Source organism: Schistocerca nitens, chromosome 2 (assembly GCF_023898315.1).
Source record: "Schistocerca nitens isolate TAMUIC-IGC-003100 chromosome 2, iqSchNite1.1, whole genome shotgun sequence".
NCBI classification, from domain to species: domain Eukaryota; kingdom Metazoa; phylum Arthropoda; class Insecta; order Orthoptera; family Acrididae; genus Schistocerca; species Schistocerca nitens.
The window spans coordinates 769467778-769492046 of record NC_064615.1 but is presented as its reverse complement, the minus strand read 5'-3'; the positions used below and the strand labels follow the sequence as shown (position 1 = coordinate 769492046).

The 24269-nt window shown below is 40.2% G+C and overlaps 1 protein-coding gene across 1 annotated transcript in view; it reads left to right on the top strand.

The window, feature by feature from the left end:
- Positions 1–24269, top strand: part of LOC126237011 (ubiquitin conjugation factor E4 B) — a 313737-nt gene that overhangs the window by 182533 nt on the left and 106935 nt on the right. The window contains exons 15-16 of the mRNA XM_049946739.1: positions 9312–9438; positions 9543–9627. Of these exons, the coding sequence (XP_049802696.1) occupies positions 9312–9438; positions 9543–9627 (212 nt within the window). The remainder of the gene's footprint in view (positions 1–9311; positions 9439–9542; positions 9628–24269) is intronic.

Here is a 24269-nt window from a genome sequence, read left to right as displayed (position 1 = left end):
CTCCCAGTACCTACTGCAACCTACATCCTTCTGAATCTGCGTGGTGTATTCATCTCTTGGTCTCCCTCTATGATTTTTACCCTCCACGCTGCCCTCCAATGCTAAATTGGTGATCACTTTATGCCTCAGAACATGTCCTACCAATCGATCCCTTCTTCTAGTCAAGTTGTGCCACAAACTTCTCTTCTCCCCAATCCTATTCAATACCTCCTCATTAGTTATGTGATCTACCCATCTAATCTTCAGCATTCTTCTGTAGCACCACATTTCGAAAGCTTCTATTCTCTTCTTGTCCAAACTATTTATCGTCCATGTTTCACTTCCATACATGGCTACACTCCACACAAATACTTTCAGAAATGACTTCCTGACCCCATCACTGTAGAATGTTTGACTTTTTTGATAGAGCCATAACCTCAATTCTGCTTTCACCACTTCATCACTATCAAAATGAAGTCCTCAAAGGTGTTCATTTTTTGAAAACAGATGAAAATAAGATGGAGTCAAGTTGGGACTGTACAGAGGATGATCGATGATTGTGAAGCCAAGGCACCGGATTGTTGTGGCACCCATGTATGGTGTGGCGTTGTCATGCTGAAGGAGAGGGTGATCCATGTGTGGATGATCTCTTTGAATTCGAAACTTGATTAAAGCACACTGTTTCTCATGCACCAACATAGTTATGTTCACTGCCATGTTACAATGTGAAGCCCATTAGTGGCAGAGGGCTGTAAATATATAGACATGAAGAATAAGGATCTAGAATGTCAATAATATTTTTTTTAGTTAAAAAGTTTTAAGAGTTTTCACATAAAAATTTGGAGGCATTACTTTTCAGCATGCCCTCGTAACTTTGACAGCCACTACACTGTGCAATACTAACAGATGTCTTTTGATTACTTACAACCTGTGTAAAATTTTGTCACACCATTCTGTCTCCTGGTTTCTTCAGACAAGTGTAGGTTCCTCCCACCAGCTTCAGCGAAAGCTCTTTTCTCTCTTCCACACATTTTTCCGATTCTTGGATGTTGGGAGGACCTTTGGTATTTGATAAATATTTCTGACAATAATAACAATAATAATAATAATAATAATAATAATGATAATGATGCCCGTTGCTTACACTCTGATCACCTCAATGTCTTGTGCTGAACTGTGTGCATAGAGCTGCATTAACTGGTGACACATGAGTGGGTGCTAGGGATGAGCCACAGATTTTGGAACACTTACAGTCTCTGCCTGTGCATTAGGAGAGAGAGACAACCTTGAGACAGTCAGCAGCAGTTCTCGGAACAGCCAACAGCCTCATTAGCTGGGCGTCCACATCCGGATGGCTGCAGCAACAAGAAGGCCACATTCAGAAATTCCGTGAGTTTTACTGTGGTTTTCATGTAATGGCAAGTTCTAGTTGCTTTTCAGTATGGTGAAGAAGTGAACCATTGACCACATTGAAAAATCTATAAAATTGTGCTGCAGAAGACCTTGTTCATGCTAAATGACGCAGGACCAGTACATGAACAAGAATATAAAAAACAGGATCTACAGAGAGATGGTTGAAACATTCCTAGGTGATAGGCCAACTGTGGACCAAAGTGTAATAAAAACTTACCTATAAAATTTGTGATCGGGTTTCAGAAGAGAGCTTGGAAAGGTGGAGGCCTTGAAAGTAATGAAAAAAGGAAACGATAAATTATATAAGCCAATGTGAAAAGTTGCTTGTACTATGTTAGTAATTTTGTTACATATTACTGTGTTACATCCATTGTCTTACATTATGAGCATTTTTTTTCTTCTTAACAAATGATCAAGAACACTCTCTTCCTAACATATCAAACTGTCACAATACTCAAAGAATTGCTGACTATTCAGAAAGCAGATCCACTCATGTGTAGCTAGTCATTCCCATCTACCCTGCACTGTCTGTTTCTCTGTTGCACCGAGCCGTGTTGACTCTTGGGCTTTGCCATGTACCCGAATGAGCCACAGACCTCAAGGGTGCATCGCAGTTCACGTACTCAGTTCCCGTACTCAGTTCCCAGTACACTTGAGGATGATTGCCCTCTGGCTCTCGGTCACAGTTCGCATGACAGGCACAAACAAATAAATAACTTTAATTACACCATGTATTCAGATATACAGAGTTAAATGTATTGATTGTATAATTTAATAGAAACTTGGGAACATGTTTTACAGTAGAGACTCAAATCAGGAATGATAAAAATGCCTTTGTGCGCTGTTAACAATACTTAAGTACTACATGGGTCGTATTGAATAGCAATAAAACAGTTGTCATGTATCACTAGGAATCGGAAAATGTATCATATATTTTTGCCAAAATTTGCATTTATTTATTTATTTTTTGTTTGTAAATTATTAAGAGAGACAATTTTAAAAGCTTGCCATGCTATGTGAGTGAAAACAAAGCCTATGTGCATGGAAAATGACTGCTAGAAAAAGTACTGAGTGGGAAATTTTTTGATTGAAAGGACGGGTATACACTTGCGCACACACACACATATCCATCCACACATATACAGACACAAGCAGACATCTCACAAGCAGATGTCTGCTTGTGAGATGTCTGCTTGTGTCTGTATATGTGTGGATGGATATGTGTGTGTGTGCGAGTGTATACCCGTCGTTTTTTCCCCCTAAGGTAAGTCTTTCCGCTCCCGGGATTGGAATGACTCCTTACCCTCTCCCCTAAAACCCACATCCTTTCATCTTTCCCTCTCCTTCCCTCTTTCCTGATGAGGCAACAGTTTGTTGCGAAAGCTTGAATTTTGTGTGTGTGTTTGTGTTTGTTTGTGTGTCTATCGACCTGCCAGCGCTTTCGTTCGGTAAGTCACATCATCTTTATTTTTAGATATAAGTTAATTCTTGGATGTTTTTACCAGCCACCCGATTCCGCTGTGCCAGTTCTAGTGTCATTCAAAGAAAATCTACAGTCAATATTCTGTAAGTAATCAGATCGTGCAATACTAGTTGGAGTTGACTTTAACCTGCCGAGTATAGACTGGGGTATCTATGGATTCTTTGCAGGGGGTACAGACAGTGTGTCATGCCTAATACTTTTCAACACTTTTTCTGAAAATTGTCTTGAGCAGCTAGCTTGGCAGCCTACAAACAATGGAAATATCTTACACCTTATAGCTACAAATAGGGTGTGCCTTATCGACAATATCAGTATAGAAACGGGGATTAGCAATCATGATGTCATTATAGAAACTATGAGTAAGAAAGTTAATAAATCAGTCAAGAAGGCTAGGAGAGTGTCTCTGATAGATAGAGCAGATAAGCAGTTATTAACATCTTACTTAGACAGTGAATTGGCATGATTTACTACGTATAAGATGGATGTAGAGGAATTATGGGCAAAGTCTAAGCAGATTGTAAAGCATCGTCTGGAGAGTTACGTGCCTAGTATATGGATAGTGGATAGAATTGACTCACCATGGTTTAATAACAAAATTCGTAAGACACTGAAGAAGCAGAGTGTCTTGCACTCTAGGTTCAAAAGGGGATGCACAAACAACAACAAGCAAAGGTTAGTAGAGATTCGTATGTCTGTGAAAAGATCTATGCGTGAAGCATACAACTGTCATCATCACACCTTAGCAAAATACCCGGCAGAGAACCCAAGAAAATTCTGGTCGTATGCAGAATCGCTAAGTAGGTGTAAGGCTTCCATTTAGTCCCTTGTTGACCAGTCTGGCATGGCAATTGAAGACAGCAAAACAAAAGACAAAGTTTTAAATTTCACATTCGAGAAATCGTTCATGCAGGAGAATGGTACAAACATGCCATCATTAGACCACTGGACCCTCTCTCAAATGGACAACATAGAAATAAGCATACCTGATGTAGAGAAGCAAATTAAAGATTTAAAAACAAATAAATCACCAGGTCTGGTGCAAAACTCAGCTTGCACTTTTCTTACACAATATAATGAGAACTACAGGTGAAGGGCAACAGGCAGATTCCATATTTATAAATGTCTGGAAAGCATTTGACACGGTGGCCCATTGCAGGCTGTTAACGAAGGTACGAGCATTTGGAATAAGTTCTCAGATATGTGAGTGGCTCGAAGACTTCTTAAGTAATAGAACAAAGTATGTTGTTCTTGACGGCGAGTGTTCAACAAAGTGAAGGGTATTGTCAGGAGTGCCCCAGGTGCGATAGGACCGCTGTTGTTCTCTATATACATAAATGATTTGGTGGACAGGGTTGGCAGCAATCTGCAGTTATTTGCTAATTATGCAGTGGTGCATGGTAAGGTGTCATGATTGTGTGATGGTAGGAGGATACAAGATGAGTTAGACAAAATTTCTAGTTGATGTGATGAATGGCAGCTAGCCCTAAATGTGGAAAAATGTAAGTTAATGCAGATAAGTAGGAAGAACAAACCTGTAATGTTCAGATGTAGTATTACTAGTGTCCAGCTTGACACAGTCAAGTCATTTAAATATCTGGGGGTAATGTTGCAAACAGAGTGAGGTGGAACGAGCATATGAAAACTGTGGTAGGGTAGGCAAATGGTTTACTTCGGTTTGTTGTGAGAATTTTAGGAAAGAGTGGTTCACCTGTAAAGGAGACCGCATATTGGACACTGAGTACTGCTCAAGTGTTTGGGATCTGTACCAGGAAGGAAGACATCTAAGCAACTCAGAGGAGGGCTGCTAGATTTGTTACTGCTAGGATCGACAAAACGTAAGTGTTATGGAGATGCTTGAGGAACTCAAATGAGAATCCCTGGAGGGAAGGCAGCATTCTTTTCGGGGAACACTATCAAGAAAATTTAGCAAACCGGCATTTCAAGCTGACTGCCGAATGATTCTACTGCTTCTAACGTACATTGTGCATAAGGACCACGAAGATAAGATACGAGAAATTAGGGCTCATACGGAGGCAGACAGTCAGTTATTTTTCCCTCTCACTATTTGCTAATGGAACAGGAGGGGACGTGACAAGTACTGGTACAGGGTACCCTCCGCCACACACCTAATGGTCACTTGCAGAGCATTGATGTAGATGTAGATATTTGACGCAACCACAATTTGAAACACCCACCACCTAAAACCGCCATGTTAAAAATTTCTGCCTTATACTAACTTTTGTACTTGAGCTAACAAAAAAACATGGGTGTTTCTTTGTTCTAAGATGCTAGGTCCCACAGTTGAGTACTACGTTGCATTACAGGATGTGTGTCTTGTACAGATCGGTCAACCACTCGCAGATGGCATGTCACCAGAGCATCGAGTGTACTGACACATCATTACATTTGTGCACTTTTTAGTTTAAAAACATTTTTCCACATTTAGGGCTAGCTGCCATTCATCACATCAACTAGAAATTTTGTCTAACTCATCTTGTATCCTCCTGCCATCACACTTTCCAAATTGGGCTTCGTCAGGTGATGTGCAGTACAAGTAACTGAACATTTGTTATATTTTCAGTATTTATATGCAGAACATATTTTGAAATAGCTTTATTTCTGATAAAATATTTCATCTGGGCACAATTTACTATGAAACAGCGTCTATTGGGTAATTTCATGTTTTTGTTTTCTGAGGCAGAATTAGCATCTGTATTTGCATTTATCACAAAATCTGAATTTTTCAGTTCCCAGCATATCGTCAGGAGGATTGCTTTTAAATATTCTGGAGGAAACTGTGGCAGTAAATGCAATACTGGTAATGTTTTGAATGAACAAAGAGGATTCAGTCAGAATACACCATTGCTGAAGGAGGTTTAGAAGGCCTCAAGATGCAATCTGGACAGTTTGCTGTCACTGTCACCCCATTCCTTCTTGGCAGCATACAGTGTTTATAGCAGCAAGCTACCAAGTACTGTACTTGTACAGTTATTCAAGATACACCCTGGTTTTAACTCTTATGTTTCACATAAGACATTTTTACTTTAGCCCCCCCACCCTCTCTCTCTCTCTCTCTCTCTCTCTCTCTCTCTCTGTAAACTCAGCATGTATCACCTCAGTGAGGAGTTGAAGCTGACAAAGAACGTATTTCATCAGACAGAATTATTGATTCAACAATAATGCTACATTTTACAACACCACCCAATAAATTTCTGTCTTTTTCAACTTAAGCTCTGATATTAACAATGATTGTCGTGTTAAAAACTTGCAGTGAGTAAAATGACCAAGACCAAGACTTATGCACAAATAATTGTTGAAAAATCTACTGTATCCTCTTCTCTTAGCTGAAGGTGTGTTTCACTCATTGTATGTACTCAGCTTATAACACACAGTGAACAAAGTATAACAACAAAAACAATCAATTATTGATAACCAGAATGAGATTTTCACTCTGCAGCGGAGTGTGCGCTGATATGAAACTTCCTGGCAGATTAAAACTGTGTGCCCGACCGAGACTCGAACTCAGGACCTTTGCCTTTCGCGGGCAAGTGCTCTACCATCTGAGCTACCGAAGCACGACTCACGCCCGGTCCTCACAGCTTTACTTCTGCCAGTATCTCGTCTCCTACCTTCCAAACTTTACAGAAGCTCTTCTGCGAACTTCTTCTGTAAAGTTTGGAAGGTAGGAGACGAGATACTGGCAGAAGTAAAGCTGTGAGGACCGGGCGTGAGTCGTGCTTCGGTAGCTCAGATGGTAGAGCACTTGCCCGCGAAAGGCAAAGGTCCCGAGTTCGAGTCTCGGTCGGGCACACAGTTTTAATCTGCCAGGAAGTTTCAATTATTGATAATATAATGTAAATGGGTAGATAAAAAATTTACTAACCAAGCGGTGGCACGGGAACACACACACACAAAAGGATTTAACTTCTACAAGCTTTTGGAGCCAGTGGCTCCTCCTCCTGACAGAAGAGTTGAAGGAGAAGGAGGAGGGGTGAAGGAAAAGGACTGAAGAGATTTAGGGAAAGGGGTATAGTTCAGAAAACTCACCCAGAATGCTGGGTCAGGGGAGAGTTATCAGACGGGATGAGAAGGAAAAACTCCTTTCTTTCTCATCCCGTCCAAAAGCTTATAGAAGTTAAATCGTTTTGTATGTATGTGTTCGTCTGCCACCGCTTAGTGAGCAGATTTTTTGTATTACACAATAAACAAATGTTGACACATCTATGCACTTCAGGAATCACTCTCGTCATTTCTCTAACATGAAATGCGTCAGTCATAAAATAAAATCATTTAGACAAAAGACCTCATCTTACTCTAAAATTTCCCATTTATTTCAATACTATCACACTACCATTTGACATCAGAGTGCCATCTTCTCAATCACCACTGCTTCCAACTGCAGCCACATGTTGGTTTGTCCAGTGAACACTAAATACAGAAGAAGGGAAGGAAACTTGACCTATGTGAAGGACCTGAAATAGCATTTCATCAGGACAAACCTAATAACACGCTTAGTATATTAACAGGCGATAGGCACAATGAATTCCTTAACTTTTTAAAAGTCATTATAAACATGCCACATTTATGCGAAAATTCACAGAAAACTAATGTAAATATACATTTCACCGTAAGCACATGTTGTTATTTTTTGAATTGTGAGGGACAATTGATAACTTATTGCATTCGTGTGACATTCCACACTTAGTGTTTACTTAACGAACTGTTGGGTTAGATATCATCATATGTGACAAGAAGTGAACATGGTCAGAGGCACCACGAAAGTTGTGCAGTGATGAGATGGAACCGAGGGACACAAGTTAGAAATTTTAATCTAAGAGAAGGACCTTTAATCAAAATAATTTTATTTTATGATGGCTACTTTGCATGTTGAAAAACTTATGATTAATTATTTAAACACAAAAATAAATGTGTAGCTTTGTGTTAACCCTTTAGTGACCAAATTATTTCCGGAACTTGTAGACTTTTTATGAACACTTTATTGGGCTAAGAAACCGTTCATAAAATTATACTTTAAATCTTGAAAGTGAGAGTTTATCCTACGAGTATAAAAAAATTAGTGGGAACTATTGTTCCCACCGAACTCTTGAGTAACTTCACTTGCTAATTTAACAAAATGTATTTCCTTTATTTTTTAGTACAAAAACATGTTAACATTACATTTATATTTTTATTAGTTCATACTGTCCTTTGAGTTCACTAAGGTGATGTACTATGGAACTTACAGAAGCATGGTGCTACACACAAAGGTACACGAGTTGCTACACATTATTTTTGTTCTCTTTCCTTTGTTCTTGGTGCTACATTGGCGGCATCTTCTGTTTGTTGTACCTTTTGTAGGGAAATGAGTTCCAACTTTCTCCAGACAAACTTCATCTGGTACTCCAGACACACCTCTTTTTGGTGTTTAGAAATGAACAGGCCTTCCTCTTCTCTTATGACTTGAGAAGCCAGAGATAAGCTGCCTTGCCAAGTGCAATCTAAATGTTAGCTGCTTCTGTCATCTGTAGCTTCCACATAACATAGGAATTGACAACTGCCAATTGCACAAGAACAGTTTGTGCCACCACTTCCATGAACAACTGCCTACAGCATACCGATCACACAGCTGATCAAATCTATCTACTCCTCCCATTATTTTATTATACTCTGCCACAGCCAATGGGCAGAATACTTCACTTCTGCTTCCACTAACTTATCTTGCAATATTTATGTAATTTTCAGTCAAATCCAACAAATATACACGAATACCATCTCCCTCATAAATATAAAAGTAGATAAATACAACACAAGTCACTACACACGCAAAAGGAAAGCACACTATGCAAAAAACGCTGTGGTGGTCGAAACAGTGGCTCATTTTCACGCGGGAACTGTGCTTCTGCATTGATTGACTCACAAGGTAGCAATACAACAGCTTTTGCCTAACCGTTGACAATCTACACATAGTTAGCACACTCCAACAGAGATGGTAGCACAAGTTAGAAGTGGGAACATGGTTTACCACTGAACTTACAGTGAAAACAAATAAGTGGGAACTATAGTTCCCACTGGTCACTGAAGGGTTTTTGCTTTATTGTGTCTTATGTGGTGAAAAAATATAGTGGTTAACTTAACAATCACTACTTCAGATTCATAAAAATAATGTTATTGCTCGTTCAATTTGAAGTTATCCTGTGAGTAAGCTGTAAGTAATGATTCCAGACTCATAGAATTATTCTGTGTGCCACTCGATGTAGGGGAATGTAATCATCTGTAGTCAGTTTGTGATGATAATTTTCATATGCTACATTGAAACTGTTTTCTGTTAATTTGTGTATTCGTGTATGTTATTCAACTTTTAGTTTTCCCATTGCAAAGGAAAATCATATTTCCTGTGTGCTGGATATTTGTCCTGATTTATTTTTGTGTATTTCAGATGTTGAAACTACTGGTTCCAGTTCAGAATTTTATGACAAATTCACAATACGCTATCATATAAGTGTAATCTTAAAGGGAATGTGGGATAACCCTTTACATCGCCAGGCAATTATTAATGAGTCAAGGTTTGTGGCATTTTCATCTTTTGCTGTTGTCATTTACTGAATTCATTTAATTATGTAACATAGTGCACTTAAAATTTTTCTAATAAAGAACATAACTGTTTCAGATCTGGAAAACAGTTTGTAAAATTTGTTAACATGTTGATGAATGACACAACATTTCTGTTGGATGAAAGCTTAGAATCGCTTAAGGTATGAGACTTCAATGTCAAGTATTTTGTTTGTATTCTAATTATGTTCTAATTCCTCACTCATGTTATATTGTTGTTGCCACACTTTAAATAATGGTTTCCTAGTTTCATAATGTACAGAAAGTTCTGGTTGAGAATTACAAATTATTTAGGAATAAAGGAGACGACTCACTGAAAGGCAGAAGTGCTGCATCGTTAGTAGGTATACAAACAAAAGGTACAGAGCTTTGCGAGCTTTCAGAATGAACTTCCTTTTTCAGGTTTGTAGGAAAAAACATGCGAGACACACACACACACACACACACACACACACACACACACACACACACAACTGTCTGCCTACATCGTGCTCAGTCGACTGCCAGCTCTTTCCTGTCCCACGGTGAGTGTACTGGGGTGATGTGGGGCTGTGCAGGGTAGGGTGGGCTGAGGGATGGAGTGAGGCAGGGAGGGAGTCGGGGAGGGGGGGGAGTCAAGTAGCTTATGGAAGAGGGGGGAGCCGTCTGTGGGCTACCTAGGGATGCAGATAGATGACACAGGTGGCAGACACCTGGTACTCAATTTCACAGGCTAGGGCACAAGATAACAGCACGAAACTAACTGACACGATTTGGGTGGGGGTGCTGGGACGGAGGGTGGTGTAACATACTCATTATATTGGGAGGGGGGAATTACGTTTAAGCCAGGGAGGTTACGGGAGAGATGGATGTTCTGTAAGAATAGCTCTCATTTGTGCAGCTCAGAAAAGCTGGTGGTGATGGTGGTAGTGGTGGTGGGGAGGATCCAGATGGCAAGGGTTGTGAAACAGACATTGAAATCTCACATGTTGTGCTGTGCTGCATGTTGTGCCACTGGGTGGTCCACCTTGTTTTTGGCAACAGTTTGATGATGGCCATTCGTTCTAGTTGACAGATGGTTGGTTGTCATACCAATGTAAAATGCTGTACAGTGGTTGCAGCAGAGCTGGTAAATAATATGGCTGTTTTCACAGGTGGCTGACCCATCCAGCACCACATACTCCAGTCCTGTCACAGGAGTTTCTTACCTATCAGGGGCTGGGTCACCTGTGAAAGCAGCAATGTTATTTACCAGTGTTGCTGCAATCATTGCACAGTGTTTTATATTGGTATGTCAACATCCTGGCTGTCAGCTAGAATGAATGGCCACTGCCTAACTGTTGCCAAAAACAAGGTGGACCACCCAGTGCACAACATCCAGCAGAGCACAACAAACTCCCTCCATGCCTCTCTACATCCCTCACCCCACCCCACCCTGCACCACCACCCCAGTTCACTCACCATGGGAAGAAAAGAGTTGGCAGTTGACTGAACACAATATAGGGAGACAGGTGTGTGTGTGTGTGTGTGTGTGTGTGTGTGTGTGTGTGTAAGTTTTTCCTACAAGCTTGAAAAAGGAAGTTCATTCCGAAAGCTATCAAAGCTCTGAACCTTCCATTTGTGTACCTATTCAACGATGCAGTGCTTCTGCCTTTCAGTGAGTCATCTCCTGTATTCCTAAATAACTGGTTTCCTAGTATCTGTTAAGAAGGAAAGCATGTAATTTTGCTGCAGTAGTGACTGGCTTTCTGTTCTGTGTTAACACAAACTGGTGTCGCTAATGGTCCAGTATTGTGCAATTTTATGTATGTACTGTGGTATTTCCGTAGAAGCAGCAGGAGTCGCATTCATTGATTTGCCACAAGCTGCAATTGCTTTGCCACGCGGGGTAGCCGCGCGGTCCAGAGCGCCTCGTCACAGGCCACGTGGCTCCCCCCGTCGGAGGTTTGAGTCCTCCCTCGGGCATGGGTGTATGTGTTGTGCGTAGAGTAAGTTAGCTGAAGTTGGATTAAGTAGTGCGTAAGCTTAGGGACCGATGACCTCAGCAGTTTGGTCCCATAAGACCTTACCACAAATTTCCAAATTTGCATTTGCTTCGTTAGAATTTGTAATGTTTCATGAGGTCATTAATAGTTTCCGTTTTGAACATGCTTTGTCAGTAGCTGCACGAGTTACTTCAACAGTGTATGTACAGTGTGGTTGCCATGTAACAGCAGCGGTCTTTAGTATCCTCTCTAGCATGATACTCGCACCGTGGCTTAGTCTGACACTGATTTTGGGTCCATACATTTGCAGCATTGTAGTACTGATGAAAATGGTGCATCTACTGAGCATCATACATAATGAAGATACAGATCTTATAGTTGTTTCTGTACTTAAAATATTAACAAAACGACAGGAAGCAGTGTAATCACATCATTGCGTCCTGCTCGGATTAGTCTTGCAACTTTCAAACATTTGTCACAGGGACTATAAACAGAATTCTCCTTGCATAAGTTTACATCAACATTATATACAGTATAGTTCAAGCTGGCCATACAATTTGTGCTATGATCATAGGATAGATTGCTTTCTACTATGTGATTAACTGTAGTATTGGATACCACCCATACTTTTATTGTGTTACATTTGGTGCTATCACTGTTGTGGCTTTGCTAGGTTCAGTGTGTTGCATAGTTTTTGGTTTATTTGTGATCAGTTTTCATTTGTCATAACTGATGTGACACATGATGGAGTTGACAACCCATGTCACAACTATGAATAAAAATTTCATTCCTCCTCTTAAATAATTGTAACAAGTGATTTCTCCTCACAGTCTTTCAGACACAAAAGGGATGTTTACTACAAATGCATCATATACTTCATTTTCCCAGACCAAACTGTGTAAAATTTTTGAGCACCAAAATAGGTTATCCTTATGTATATTGACCTGCTGGACACGAATCTGGCCTTGGTTTTTACACAACACCCGCAGTTTTTGTGTAAGTTGTATAGTTATTATCTAATTGTATTTGGTTTTGTGTTGCTTAAGCAATATGATTTCATTTGTAGATGCTAATTTATCAACACAAAGAACATGAAATGCTAATAAAATAGGTTTACATACATACCTAAATTATTTTTGAGCATTTTCTGCCCCCATTGTGTGTGGTGCTACTATCGTACAGTAGTGTCCAAGAGAAGTCAGCTATGATACTTCTTGCACATTGCTCCTGATGGCCTTTCTCCATTATAGATATGGTCTGATAAAATCTTTCTCCATGTTCATCAGAGACTTGTCCAAGAACACCAACAGGAAAAGAATCCATGTTTTAGCGAAGAATGCGCAGTTTTAATGACATTTTATAACCGAGATTACGGTAAGACTCTAGTAGTTTGTTGCCTAACACATCACTGCTGTCTGCTCTCTTGTTTCCAAAGAAATTGGAACACAGTTTTTGAAAGTCCGGTTCAGGAGGGCTCACATCTATGACAAAATCAGGATCATGAATAAGCTGTCTAATTTGAGGGCAGCAAACACACCTGCTTTCACCTTGGCTTCACTCAGTGAAGGGAACTTCTGGTGTAAGTATCCCAATTACTTTGAAGACAGCACAGATTTTTGCCACTTGTGACTGTTATATTGAATCTTACTTAACAAAAGTTCCGTACTGCTGTATGTTTCCTGCAAAATAATGACATAAGCTGTGGGAACAGGATGATACATATTGATATTGTGAAGGAGTACTGCTTTGAGGGTAGTTTTGGAGCCATCAACAAATAGTCACCATTCTGCTGATATATGTTTCATTTCCATAGCATTAAACAGACCATTCATATCATTGCAGTTATGGAATGAGTCTTCCTTGTCAAAGAATGGTGCTAAGGCAACCTGACGATATTGAAAGAAACACACCCTAGCATCTTTGTATAGTAAATTCCACTGTTTCAAATGTGAACCCAAAAGTTAGGTCCACAGCTAGTGGTCTAGTGACTAGCATTGCTACCTCTAGATCACAGGGTCCCAGGTACGACTCCTGGCCGGCTTGGGTATTTTATCTGTCTGGGGACTGGGTGTTTTTGTTGTCCTTATCATTCCATCATCATTCAAGAAAGTGGCTAGACTTGACGGTGTACAGATTGGGAATGTGACAGGCGCTGATGACCACGCCGTTGATCGCCCCATAAACCAAACATCATCATCAAAAGTTAAACTTGTACCTTTGAAAGATTCAGCTTCCAAACAAGATCATTCAGATCATTTTGTGTCAGGAGATGTGGCATTGTTTCTTCATAATCGAAATCAAATTTTACATTCTTCCCCTCTGTACTAGATTTGACGTAGGTTTCAACTTCCAACGATGTCCACAGCTCGTGGTCTAGTGACTAGAGTTGCTACCTCTGGATCACGGGAACCCAGATTCGATTCCCGGCCAGGTTGGGGATTTTCTCTGCAAGGGAACTGGGTGCTTGTGTTGTCTTCAGAATTTCATCATCATTCGTGAAAAGTGGCATGACTGGACTGTGGAAAGATTGGAAATTTGTATGGGCACTTATAATCATGCAGTTGAGTGCCCCACAAATTAAATATTATCATCAAATTCCAATGAGTGTGTGTTGGGAGGAACAGGGACAGTTAAGGAAGAAGTGTATGGTACAGATTGAACAGTGAGTTGAATGGATACTTATCATGTTTCTAGCCCTGCCCTTCATCCTTGCTGTTTTAACCATTTGGAAATAGAAATTATCTACGAGACTGGTTGGTTCTCACCATATCATTGGAATAGCAAAAGGCATTGCAACTTTACCTTTTATCTTCACTCAATCATAAAGACGAGATGAACAGTTCACACAGACAGTATGCGGTGCCCATTTTCGGTCCTGATCACCCGAAATAAAGATCATACAATTTCTTAACCACTGATGTCACATGTTGTTTGCTTGATTTAATAGTGCACTCAACAAAGATGAAGCGAAAGTTATTTGGGTGATTTTAATATACCCATGACATTGTAAAGACACTGACACAAATGCACCACTAAAACAAAATGAAACACAGCACAGGGTATATTTAGATCGCACTACTCACACTCATGAATGCACAGCCAAACAAAGAATGCATTTCCTCATGACTGATAACAACGTGGTGTTCAGGAGCGACAGACAGTAAGTCACACATTGTTGCCATGTTATAAAAGATTAATAATAGGAAAGCTTTCTGACAGTCACGTCGTGAGGGTAGCCTTAATAGGTTGCATTTCTTAAGCAATCTACCGATTTTCTTTTTATAAACATATTTTTGAAACTGTGAGTGCTACAACAAATAACATATTCGTGCTTTGGGGGTGGAAATACATAAGAAACAACCATTTCCATTCTTGAAAATTTGTTGTTGTTGACTACGAACCTAGTGTGTGGACATACAAGGTGAGAATGTGGGTCTCGCGGGAGGCGTGCGCGCGATAGTCCCTGCAGTCACGCTATCCTCTGTGCCCAGCATCTGCCATGTAAACAGGCGATCACGGGTTCAAGTCCCAGTCGGGGCACACATTTTCACCTGTCACCGTTGATATATATCAATGCCTGTTAGCAGCTGAAGGTATTAATATAATTCTAATTTTGGTGTAGTGAAATGTCAATGAATATTCATTCATTAGGAATGCCTCATGTCATCTGTTTAAAAGCCCTCTTTTCATTTTGTAACAGGGAAAATGCACAATTCCATTCTATTTGTGTTACATGTTTATTAAAAGCTGTGTTGTTATTATTATTATTATTATTGTTGGCGGATTTTCCCTAAAAGGAAATCGTTAAGCTTATGACTTTGAAGGCTTGTTCTTCTTGTCCTTCCAGTACTCCTTCATTCTCTTGGAGAGGGCCTCTTTTCTCTCCTCAGACCATTCTTGTTTGGTCCGCTGTTTTAGCGCTTCTCACTTTACTTCCCAATTGTCTATGTGTTTTCGGAAGGTGCTTCTGTCTGTGGTGTTTGTGGTGCCAATTGCTTGTAGGTCTTTTCGGACTCCTTCCATCCAGGGTGTCGAGACTTTAAGTGTCTTGATGTGTTCTAGAATTTTCTTGGTGAGTCTTGTTTCAGGGAGTCTATCTAAATGTCCGTAGAATTTAAGGCGCCTTTTTCTCATATCGTTCTCGATTATCGAATATGCTTCTACTGTTGAGTTCTTCTGTAGTCTGTAGCCATCTGGTGTGGGTCTTCCTCCTAAAATTTTCCTCATGATTTTGCGTTCTTCTTTTTTGATTTCTTCAATTTTGATTTTCCTGTTGAGTGCTAGTGTTTCGCTGGCATACAGTACGGCGGGTTTGATCACTGTGTTATAGTGTCTGATCTTGGTGTTTCTGGAAATGCATTGTTTGTTGTAGACGTTTCGTACCATGCCTAGTGATTTCCGTGTCTTCTGTTGTCTGTCTTCGTAAGCCAGTTTCTCTGTTCCGGTCGGTTCGATGATTTCGCCTAGGTATCTGAAGTGTGTGACCCCTTTAATTTTGCCGTACTTGGTTGTGATGTCGTCGCCTTCTCTTGTTAGGACTTGCGTTTTTTCAAAAGAGATTTGTAGGCCGACTTTCTCGGCGCATTCTTTCAGGATTTCGATCTGTGTTTTTGCTGATGTTGGGTCATAGGTCAGTATCGCTAGGTCGTCTGCGAATGCTAGGTAAGGGATTTCCAGTCTTTTGCTTCCTAATGTGACTGGTCTCCAGGTGTTTTGTCTCCTGACTTCAGCTTCCCATTCGCTCATTACTTTGTCCAGGACGATGTTGAACAATAGCGGGGATAGTCTATCTCCTTGTCTTAGGCCAGTGTGGATTTCAAAGGGGTCCGAGATTTCGCCCATGAATTTGACTTTGGATTTTGTATTGGTTAGTGTCTGTTCGATTAGTCTTCGGGTCTTTTGGTCTAGGCCTTTTTCTCTGAGGATTTGGATGAGGGACTTTCTGTCGATCAAGTCGTAAGCCTTTTTGAAGTCGACGAAAGTGCAGATGATTTTTTTGGGGCTTGTCATGTGGGATTTTATGATTGATTTCAGGTTGAAGATTTGTTCGGGGCAGGCTCTGTTGGGTCTGAAACCCGCTTGGTATTCCGAGATGGCAGGTTCCAGTTGTCCTTGCCTTCTGGTGAGAAGGCAGGTTGATAGAATTTTGTAGATGACCGGTAGCAGGGAAATTCCTCTATAATTGTTTGTGTCTGTCCTGTCATCTTTCTTGTGCAGCGGGTGAATGAGTGCGGTCTTCCAGTCGTCAGGTATGATTTCGGTTGTCCAGGTGTTCTGTATGATTTGTGTGATTTCGTTTAGCGAGTTTGGTCCTAGGTTCTTCAGCAGTTCTGCCGTTATTCCGTCTTCACCGGCTGCCTTGTTGTTTTTCAGTTTCTTTATGCAGTGGAGGATTTCTTCTTTTGTTGGTGATGGTGAGTCTTCCGGTGCGTTGGCCAGTTCTCGGGGTTCGAAGGTTGAGTTAGGTTCCGGGCAATTTAGTAATTTTGAAAAGTACTTCGCGAGATCTTCACAGTTTTCTTTGTTGGTAAGTGCCAGTTTTCCGTCTTCTTTTCTGAAGCAGAGGTTCTGTGGTGAGTATCCTTTGACTTGGTTGGCGAACGTCCTGTAGAAATCCCGTGTGTTGAAATTTCTGAAGTCTTCTTCGATGGAGTTTAGCTGATCGTTTATGTATTTGCGTTTCTCTTGTCTTATTGTTTTCGATGTTTGTCTTCGAATTTCATAGAAGTTGTCCTGTGTTTCTTGTGTTTTGTTGCTGTTGTAGTTTGTGAAAGCTGTTCTTCGATTTTGTAGGGCGATTTCGCAGGTAGTGTTCCACCAAGGGTGCCTGGGTTTTCTAGTCAGCGGGATCAGTTCTTTGGCTGTGTTCACAATTTTTTGTTTAAAGCTGGTCCAATCTTTCGCCTCTTGTTTTTCCCAGTGTTCTGTGATGTTCGATTCTCTGATCTTTCTTGTATCAAATTTCGGTGAGGTCAATTTCTTTTTGTGTTGTCTTCTTGGTGTGAGTTTGATTTTGATTCTTGTTAGGTAGTGGTCCAAATCTATGTTGGCGCCTTTTCTCACTTGGACGTCGTGGATTTCTTTCTGGTATTCATAGGAGATTGCCACGTGATCTATCTGGAATTCGCCTAGTGAGTGGACTGGTGATCGCCACGTCTTTTGTTTCTTGGGCTTTTTCATCAGGGAGGTTGACATGATTTTGAGGTTGTTTTGCTGGCAGAGTTCGATCAGTCTGGTGCTGTTTTTGTTGGTGAATTTGTGTGCAGGGAAATTTCCTACTGTTTTTCTGTAGCGTTTTTCTCTGCCGATTTGTGCGTTGAAATCGCCTAGTAGAATTTTCGCGTTGTCTTGGGGTATTTTTGCCAGGGTGGTTTCGAGTTTGTCCCAGAATTTGTCTGTTTCTTCCGGTTTGTCCTTGTTGTCTGCGTTCGTGGGGGCATGTACGTTGATGAGGGTGTAGTTCTTGTTGGCGTGTTTGATTCGCATGGTCATGAGCCTGTTGTTGATCGCGTTGACTTCTTTTACTGAGTCTAGGATGTTTTTGTTTACTGCGAAGGCCATGCCGAGGAGTGCTCCTCCTTTGCCGATTTTCCTGTTGGTTCCACTCTTGAAGAATCTGTAGTTTCCGTAGTCTATTGTGTCTGAATCCGTGTATCTTGTTTCTTGTAGCGCTAGGATCGAGATCTTTTGACTGGTGAGTTCCGTTGTGTAATTTTCCCGTTTGTATTAGTGTCTGTATGTTGAAGATGCCAAAGTATGTGTGTGTTTTCTTGGGTAGTTTGCCAGAGCGCTCCGACTCGCCCTTTAGTACATCTCCAGGTCCCCCAGAATCCGAGTGCCTGGTTGCCGTCTTGCAACGGGTGGATCGTCCACCTGGGGTAATGTTGTTTTTAGGTGTACTTGCCATTATGCTTTTAATTCGTCTGGCTTGTGCCAGTTTGGTAGAACCAGGGATTTTCAGTTCCTGGAGCTCGTATCAGCCGCACCATTGGTGACAGACGCTGGCCAGAGTACCGGTGGTTACCACACAGATGTGTCTGGGCTTTTGTGTTAGTTTTCTTCGTTTCGCCGGTTTTTACTCCGGGTACTTATCCTCGAGGATGTGATAGTTTTGGTCCGCCCCGAGTATTTGATTTCCTCGGTGCCACCCATATCTGGGAGGCTTTCCCCTATCCGCCACCTGGGGAGGCGCCCGATGGAGGATCTATCAACCTCACACGGGGCTGTGTTGTTATTATTGTAGTGTTATTCAGTTGCAAACAATCTCATACATTGTCGATCAGAACCCCATGTACAAACTTTCAGAGATTGTTCAGATACCTTTAGAGAATTTTGGTATAAGGGACTCACATTCTCTGGCAGCTCATTACAGAGCCACTGCATTTCATTTCATTTTGTTTCTTGCCCCCAGTATCATTGTGTCTGTACTGCACTGAAAATAGTGCACAACAATGTAAATGTCAACAGTATGCCCAGTGTGCATTGTATTCATTCACTCATGGTACCTGCTGTTGATGAAAGTAGTGCCACAACCCGCCCCTGCCCCCAACCTTGTTGCCCTCAAGTTTGCATTCAGCACTGCTTGTTTGTGTCCGAATTTTGGTTATTGACACTATTAGTTATGTGTTAATTGTGATACACTGCAGCACTATGAATAGGTTTACTGATGAAGAGTGCACCTTTTGTATGGGTTCACTGAATGCAGTGGAAGAGTGGCTTGATGATGCTATGCTGAGCTGTTTCCGCAGAGGCAGCAATGATGTCACAATATTTATCCATCTGTACATAGGCACCTGCGAGATAATGGATCCTTCCATGTTTAATGGAAGTTATTGGTGTGTGATATGCTAGAACCACCAATATCGAAGAGAATGTGTTACACACTATTGATGACAGTCCTGTCTCTAGTAGTCGGTGTGTTGCGTGAGCTCTGATCACAAGCCAATCAACTGTTCTGAGAGTCTTACATGAACAACAATTGCACCCATGACCACCACAGCAGATGCAGTCATTGCAGCTGGTGGATTTCCTATTTCAGGTGAAATTTGTGAATTGGTTCCTACAGCAATGTACAGAAAACCCCAGTTATCCTGCTTGCATGTAGTTTACAGGCATGGCCACATTTACAGAAGTTGACATTTCCAGCAGTAAGAATAGCCATGTAAGGAGCAACGAAAACTCACATGCACTGATGCGTCGATCGTATCAACGGAAGTTTGCTGGGAATGTATGGGCTGGTATTGTCAGTTATTTTCTGATTGTCCCTTACCCACTTCTATGTACACTGAACAGTCGTGTACAAAACATTCCTTCAACATCCTCTCTCACAGTTCTTAGAAGATCTGCCACTGAGAATTTGTCAGCTTATGTGGTTTTAAAATGACAGATCACCAACACAGGGTTGTTGCATTACTCAGTGTTTTGTGTTTTGGTTATTGCATATTACAGACTTAAGAAGGTATTTTCATAGAAGAAAGGACGATTGCAATAACAAATCGAACAAATCATAGTTACATTATTAGTTGGTAATAAGCAGCTGGAGACCATGGGTCCCTGTACTAAAATACTCAGAAGGTATCCTGTGAAACTTTGACAGTGGAGTTCTGGTTCACCCTGTATTTTGTCTGTGGGCTGAGAAACAGTAACAGAATTCATGCTCAGTATTTGTGCTGCCAAAAGTGATCCAAATTACCGTTACTGTATTTTAACTTAGGTATAAGTTTACAAAAAAATGAACAAAAGGCTTAACTAAATACCAGATATCACATTTATTGAATGAAGTATAAGTTTAAGTATACCTGATGACACTATATATACAGGAAATAATTATCTCCTGGAATACAGACACTACAGGTAGTATGATATGAAAATAATTCTACTTTTTCCACCCATGAAGCTTTTGTATTCTCTTCTGCTTTCAAAACCATTGAATGTCTTCACCTGTTACCCTGGCAAGAGATCCTCGCAGGGTGCTACCATCCGAAGCCAGGTGGACCCAGTTTTTTCTTTTTTTTTACAATAGTGTTCCCAGAGAAGAGGTATAGGAAACTTTGGAGAGAAAGGGAGCTGGAAAGGAAACCACTGTAATTGTTCAAACAATATAAGACAGAAGCTTCAAGTGTGTCCAGACACAAGTGCGAATAACTGATTGGTTTAGGAATTCTATTGATTTGAGGCAAGGAATTGTGGTGTCACCATTATTTTTTATAATTGTGGTGGACGAAATTGTGAAATAGGCAAAAGAAGCTTAGAGAGGAAGGGAGGTGAAGTTATTGCTATTTACCAATGAAATTGTGGTTTGGAGAACTGACAGTAAGGCTGTAAAAGAAGAAATAGACATTTTAAATGAAAGAATTAAGAAATTTTGTGCTAACCAGAGGAGACAGGGAATGCAAGGGACAAATTAATATTAATGGACAGGATATGGAAATTGTGGATTCACTTTAAATATCTAGGAAGTGTCATAGTGGAGAATGAAAGAATGGAGGTAAAAGTTAGCAAAGGGGTACAACAGAGTAATGTCTTTTACCAGTGTGTGAGGGTACAAGATGTACTTAACACTTGGGAAGTATGTTACAGAAAATGGGAAGAAACATAGTGATAAATGAAGATGTTAGGGAAGAATTTGGAGTAGAAAAACTGAGTGAGAGAGTTGAGGAAAACAGGCTAAAATGGTTGGGACATCTAAAGAGAATGGAAGATAGAAGAATAACAAAACAAATGATTGAGAACAAGAGTGAGGCCCAGAGCAGAGTCAGTTAACACCAGTTTAATAAGAAGGAATCTGGACTGGAACAAAACAGTTACAGAAGAAGAATGGTGGAAAGATGGTGGGGAAGTGGAGAAGAATCATAAATGTCCCAATCCAGCCTGATGCTGGATAAAGGGGAGCAGAAGAAGATGAGGACGTCTCACACAGCCACACTGTTTCCTTCCTGTAAGTGACAGGAACTCAGGAAAATACTATAGACAAAGAAATTTCAGTGCTTTTTCTGGACATCTGGCTTTTAAAGATCATAAACTGTAATTAACAAAAGGAGAAAATATAAAAATGCAGCAAATGAACCAGACAAAAGAGAACACAGACATCTGAAATACGCGATTGTGGAAACTGGCAAAGCTGGAATGGTTAGACAATAAATGCAAGGCTGTAGAAGCATGTATACCTATTGGAAAGATAATGCGGACTATAGGTAAATTAGAAAGAGGTTTGGAGAAGAGGGCAGCAGCTGAATGAATAGTAAGAGCTCAGATTGCAACCTTTACTAAGCAGAGAAGGGAAGGCTCATAGACAGAAGGAATACATAAAAGGGTATGCATAGAGGAACAAACTTAAAGACAGTGTCATGGGAAGAGAAGAGGGAATAAATGGGAGAGATGATATTGTGAGAAGAATTTGACAGAACTCTGAAAGACATAAATCAAAACAATTTCCCTGGAGTAGATGACTTTCCCTAAAAATTACTGAGAACCTTGGGAGAGCCAACAATGATAAAACTATTCTGCCTTGTATGCAGCATATGTGAGACAGGTGCAATACCCCATTTCAAGAAGAATCTTATAAATCATATTTCAAAGAGTGCAGGTGCTGACAGATGTATTACTGAAACAATTTAGTAAGTCATGGTTGCAAAATACTGACAAATTATGTACAAAAGAATGATAAGATTAGAATAATTACTGCATGCATAGTGGCATTCAAACAGTCATTTTTCCCATGCTCCATATGTGAATGGAACAGGAAGACACCCAATAACTGGTACAATGGGATGTACACTCTGCCATGCACCTCATGATGGTTTGCAGAGTATATATGTAGATGTAGACAAAATGCCCAATGCCAACATTGAGGAAGATCAGTTTGGTTTGCTGAGAAATGTAGGACCTCGCAAGAGCATACTAACCACATGACTTATCTTAAAAGATATTTTGAAGAAATTCAAATTACATTTACAGTACTTATAGATTTAGAGAGAGATTTTGACATTATTAACTGAAATACACTCTTTGAAATTCTGAAGAAAGTTGGGATAAAATACAGTGAGTGCAAATATTATCTACAACTTGCATGGAACCCAGTGTGCAGTCATAAGTCAAAGGGTGTGGAAGGGAAGCAGTAATTGAAAAAAGATGAAGACAGTGGTGCAGCTTCTCCCCGATGTTGTTGAATGTGTGCATTGAACAAGAAATAAAAGAATCAAGAACAATTTGGGAAAGTGAATTAAAGTTTTGAGAGAAGAGATAAAAAATTTGCAGTTTTGCTGATGACATTGTAATCCTCTCTGAGATGACAAGCATCGTGTAAGAGCAGTAACAGAATGTAGTCAAATTAAGCAGATGAGGAAAAGAGCCACCATAAGTAATCAGTGAGTTTCACTGTTTGGCAACAAGATAACTGAGAATAGCCAAAGTAGAGAGGATATAAAATGCAGACTGTCAATAGCAAGAAAAGCAGTTCAGAAAAAGAGAAGTTTGTTAACACTGAATATAAATTTAAGTGTTAGGAATTCACTTGTGATGGTGTTTGTATAGAGTGCAGCCTTATGTGAAGAGTAATGTGAACTACAAAAGACAAGAAGGGAATATAACCTTTTAAAATGTGGTGCTATATAAGAATGTTGAAAATTAAATGTGTAGATTAAATAATTAATGGTGAGGTACTAAATTCAGGTGGTGAAAAAGAAATTTGTAGCCTAATTTGACTGGAAGAAGGGGTCAATTGGTAGGATATACAGTGGGGCATCAATGAAACATTTTGTAATGAAAGGGAATGTGGGGGTTAAAAATCGCAGATGGAGACCAACACATTTATGCAGCAAGCAGCATCAAATGGCTGTAGATTACGGTAGTTATGCGGAGTTGAAGGTGCTTGCACAGGATAGACTAGCATATAGAGCGGGATCAAACCAGTGTTTGGACTGAAGACCACAATAACACTGCAAAATATCATTGTACTTTGTGATGGTCGATGTTAGTCTTTATATGCAATTTAAATACTTACAATAGAGAATGTTTGAATACCACAATGCTGTTTCCAAAAGGCGAATAAAATATTTTCATAATATTTCCTGTTGTGACAATAGTATGACATAGTAGTGAATAACTGCTTGTAGATATGTACTTCTCTTCTACTACTTGTGTCATTTCACTGTTATATATTGAAGTGAGCAGTGTCTTGTCTCACTAGAATGCCACAGCAGCATCTTCCTTATTCAAAGTCTTGTTCATTATTCCTCTTGGCATGGATTTCCTTATCAGTGTGACAGTGTTATAAAAGTCTGTTCTTTTAGCTGGCAAAAGTATAGTGTGTCCCTTTCAAATCTCCCATATTTCAGATGCCCAGGAAAAAAGTGCAGTAGATATGATAATGAAATTGCACCATGTACTAGAGCATGTCAGAGAATTTATTTAATAATTATCAGTTCATCTCTGCATGTGAACCATTCGTAGCACAAAGAGTATTGAGTCTATATTCAATTTCTTACCATGTTCTTTGTGACACGACTCCGTCATTGTTGCATTCGCATCAGTGATAGAACATCTTAATGTAGGAATATCGTCCACTTTGGTCCTATACACGCCATCCTTTATGGATCCCCACAAGAAGAAATTGAGCAGTATAATGTCAGGGGGACATGGTGGTTAGACAATGAGTCTTCCTCATCCAGTCCAGCAATTGGGAAATTTCGAATTCAGAAACTTAAAACAGTTGTTAATCAGTGCAGTAGAGCTCCATGTTGTTGGGTTGCAAGTCTTGTATCTGACAGTGTACAAACTGCTGCAACATGCCCAGATACAATGGCCCATTCACCGTCATTTCT